Source organism: Nicotiana attenuata, chromosome 5 (assembly GCF_001879085.1).
Source record: "Nicotiana attenuata strain UT chromosome 5, NIATTr2, whole genome shotgun sequence".
Classification (NCBI taxonomy): Eukaryota; Viridiplantae; Streptophyta; class Magnoliopsida; order Solanales; family Solanaceae; genus Nicotiana; species Nicotiana attenuata.
The window spans coordinates 31,121,555-31,125,427 of record NC_031993.1 but is presented as its reverse complement, the minus strand read 5'-3'; the positions used below and the strand labels follow the sequence as shown (position 1 = coordinate 31,125,427).

The 3,873-nt window shown below is 35.4% G+C and overlaps 1 protein-coding gene across 2 annotated transcripts; it reads left to right on the top strand.

The window, feature by feature from the left end:
• On the top strand, window positions 406–3,569 carry LOC109226346. 2 transcript variants are annotated; one of them, XM_019391131.1, is made up of 11 exons: window positions 406–541; window positions 841–909; window positions 1,000–1,058; window positions 1,143–1,203; window positions 1,294–1,333; window positions 2,115–2,210; window positions 2,289–2,335; window positions 2,428–2,488; window positions 2,704–2,795; window positions 2,877–3,095; window positions 3,279–3,569. In XM_019391131.1, exons 2-11 carry the CDS (start codon window positions 862–864, stop codon window positions 3,417–3,419), a joined length of 864 nt encoding a protein of 287 aa, XP_019246676.1. In that variant the 5' UTR covers window positions 406–541; window positions 841–861; the 3' UTR covers window positions 3,420–3,569. The 2 variants fall into 2 exon arrangements, with proteins under 2 accessions (XP_019246676.1, XP_019246675.1); XM_019391130.1 differs by having other exon boundaries at window positions 838–909.

Here is a 3,873-nt window from a genome sequence, read left to right as displayed (position 1 = left end):
AATAAAGACATTTCTAACGATAAAATATTTTTTTATGTACAATTTTCTCTATTTGAGTCGATATTTGTTAGTTTTGGACAAAATTTTTGTCAACAAATATTTTTAGTTTTGTTTTTGAGTATTTTAATTACGAATATTAGAGTCTATGGCCCTATGCACTAGCTAGTATTCAAACCGAATAAACCGAAGCTACCGAACCGAACCGAACCGAAACCGAAAGGAGAAAAACCGAACCATACCGAATTTAATTAGGTACGGTATTGGTATAGGAATTTAAGAAACCGAATACCGAAAATACCGAAGCGAAATGTCTAAATACCGTACCGTACCGACCGACGACCACCCCTGCGTAGAATAGCACTACCGCGGGCACTACGCATATGGAAAGGACCAAACAATAGTTAACAGAAGAACACGTTTACTTTAGAAACCTCTCTTAAACCCTACACAGCCGCTTCTAAGTTCCAACCCCCCCTTCTTCCCTGCCAATTCCTGCCTACAGAATCCTCCTCTCCATTAAGTGCCATTCTTGCACCAACTGGTGAGATATTTATCACAATCAAGAATGAACATAATCAATCAATTGATCTTAATAAGTGTTACTAAATCTTTTAAAAGCAATAAATAAAGAATCAGGGTGTGTTAATTATAATGGGATTCTGTTATGGGTGCTGAATGTGTGATTATATTTATCATTGATGGTCAATAATTGATTTATTTTGCAAACATAAAATGGGGTATTGAGAGTGAGTGTATTTATATATAAAGTATGCTTTGAGAGCGTGTATGATCATGTGTTAATTAAAATCTTTGCATTCTTTTATTCTTTTGTGACAGAAGTTTATTGCATTGATATATCTCATGGATTCAGATCCTTTGGCTTCCAATACAACCAAAGCGCCTAGAAAGGTAATTACTTTCCATTATGTTCTGTTGTTTTAATCTCTGATTGATGTTTCTGTGTGTTGTTTGATGCAATGTTGATTTGAATTTCTGTAGGTGAGATTTGCACCCAAAGGTCCTCCTCGTAGAGCACAAAAGACTGTTCTGCCTAAACCGTAATAATCTGAAACTTTAATTTGTTGGAAGTATTTAGTTTTTCTGAGATTGTGATTTGCTGAAAATTTTACCATTTCGTCCAGAGAAAACATTGAAGAGGATGTTGATGCTGCTAAAGCAGAGGAATTGATGCAGCGGTTCAATGTATTTATACTTTTGCTGGTTTCAATTCATTAAAGAGTGTGCTTAATGATTTGGTTTGTGGTCTAAAAAATGTTCTGCTTTTAATTGTAGGAAGTTTCGGCTAAAGTTAAACCTAAAGCTGAAAAGAAAGGTACATCTTTTTACCTGATGATGTTGTGATCTTTTTGAAAATCCGGTTTTACATGTCAATTATCAGTAAGGGTGAATGAGAGTGGATCGAAGGAGGTCGGTTCATTTTTTAGAAAAATAAACTCTATGATATCCTTTTATTGGGTGTATGCCGTTTATGGTTTCAGTTGGCGGATTCCAATCACCTGAATTTTAGATGGTAAGATTCCGTAGATATTTGTAATAAGTTGAGTTTATAGTCTATGGAAAAAATAAATATGTAAATATCATATTATGAATCCGGCTAGACATTGCTACTCTTCATTTTGGATTCTGGTGTGTATCTCTAGAAACTTGATCTTAGGAATTCAGTTTGGACTCCTCTCCCAAGACATTTACTTCGCTGAAAGGTAAAAGCATTAAAAAGCATAAAATAGTAATAGTCGAGTTCTTGAAAGCTGCTCAATCCCTTCTGAATTTTGCTTAAGTGTAGTTACTGGTGTAGTTTGCCATTTGACAGTTCCGCAATGCTGTTAACGTGCCTATTGTACTGAAAAACAAAGAAGTTGTACAATTTAGTTTTGTCTTCACCGCACATCCACCATTTTAAATCTTACAGCTGTTAATATTGGAAATTGACAATTCCAACATTCAATACCTTTCCCACACTTAGCATATGTTGATCAATTATTTTACATTTCTAGTTCTTAATGCTTTTAGGAAATCTGTCATGAGTTTACTTCAAGATATATACGACCTACATATCTTGATATTCTTAGAATTTCTTCCTTGAATTTCTGTAGGACCTACTCAAGTTGCATTTGGTTATGGAGGTTCATCATCTGCACTGAAATCGTATGGCCCTCTCAAGGGTCATAAAAAGTTTGACAGCTCAATCGGCAAGTGTTTTCTCTAACCATTTTACTTTCTGCTATATGGATATTTGCAGCCTGTTTAACGTCATCTTGGTTTTGCAGGTGGTACGGGCGTGCAGCAAGTGCAGAAAGAATACACCGAGCCATGGGTTGGTTTTAAAGATTAATGCACTTCGTATTCAGTCTTTTCCGCTGCAAATGTTCTTGTGCCTGATGTTTTCTTTCCCATTTTGTATCTCAGGATTATTATACCAACTATCCTATGACTCTTCCCTTGAGGAGGCCCTATTCAGGAAATCCAGGTAAAGTTCAGCCAATGCTATGAAAACCAAATTGCTATATTTCAGGAAGACAAAGAGCACATCCTATATTGAAACATGAAAAACTTAATTAAGCAGCCGATCTCTTTCAATTTGGGTTGTGATTTGCTTATTTCAGATTCTTTAAATATGATGGTTGCCATTCATACGCACCTTTCACCATAATACCTAATCAAGGTATTGATCTTATGTCGCAGAACTTCTTGACGAGGAAGAATTTGGGGAAGCCTTGCAAAGCTTTAGTTACGATGAAAATTCCATAAAACCAGCCATGGAGCTTGGTCTAATGGTTAGTAATTAACTGGTCATGGTTTGGCTTCAGACTTATTATTAAGTAATTGCCATGAATACTTACATCAATAATTGTTAGGAGGAGAATCTGGAGGAAAAGATGTTCTTCATTCAATTACCAACAGCCATGCCAATGTTGAAGCAATCGGTTAAAACAGAAGGCAGTGAGGCGAGCAGCTCAAGGCCTTCAAAGACTAAGGCCTATAGTATAAATGAATTACCTAGGGGCTTCATGGGTAAAATGTTAGTGTACAAGAGTGGTGCGGTTAAATTGAAGCTTGGTGAAACCCTTTATGATGTAAGTTTGCTTCATTACAATATAACTAGAACTTGTTTCATATGAATTTCATTTTGTATCTTTGGAAGTAGCAACTAATTTACACTTAGCTAAACTAGCATATGCCTTAAAAATCATCATTAAGAGAAAGATAAAATGAAAAGCTTATCTATTCAAGCACCTTATTGGTAGAAATCACTGCAGGTTTCTCCAGGTATGGATTGTGCGTTTGCGCAGGATGTTGTCGCTGTTAATACAGAAGAGAAGCATTGTTCTAACATTGGGGAGCTTACTAAGCGTATCATTATAACACCAGATGTTGACTCAATCTTGGATTCTATCTGATTTATGATGGTTTGCTTCAGTTATACATATAGCAATTGGCATTTCCTATTTGAAGTTAGAAGAGGTTTCTATCTCACATGCGCATTTTTGATGGGCCTTTTTCAATAAAGAACATTTACCATAAATTAATGAAAATTCTTTATTTTTTTACCTTAAGACTAGTATCATGTTTTAAAGTTTGTCTTCATTGACATTGTGTCAATTCGCTGATATTGCTAAAAATGACGCCTTGCCAATAACGCAAAAGGTTACTCATACTTTTTGGCTAGAAATCTAGGTGCTCAATATTCATCTTGTGCAGAGGCGGATCCAAGATTTGAATTTTATGGGTTCTACCCGTTGGGTTTTGGTGTATTTAATTAATATATATTAAATACTTAAAAGAGGGTGAACGGGAAATGGAGGGAAATGAAATTTTTGAGTAAAATTTTAAGTTTTTCCCTTGGCAAATGGG

Excerpts from the sequence above, each read along its gene's own strand:
- LOC109226346 (XM_019391131.1), top strand. The coding sequence starts at position 862 with ATGGATTCAGATCCTTTGGCTTCCAATACAACCAAAGCGCCTAGAAAG. Across the intron at positions 2,211-2,288 it reads AAAGTTTGACAGCTCAATCG|GTGGTACGGGCGTGCAGCAA; the intron begins GCAAGTGTTTTC and ends TTGGTTTTGCAG. Across the intron at positions 2,796-2,876 it reads CCATGGAGCTTGGTCTAATG|GAGGAGAATCTGGAGGAAAA; the intron begins GTTAGTAATTAA and ends AATAATTGTTAG.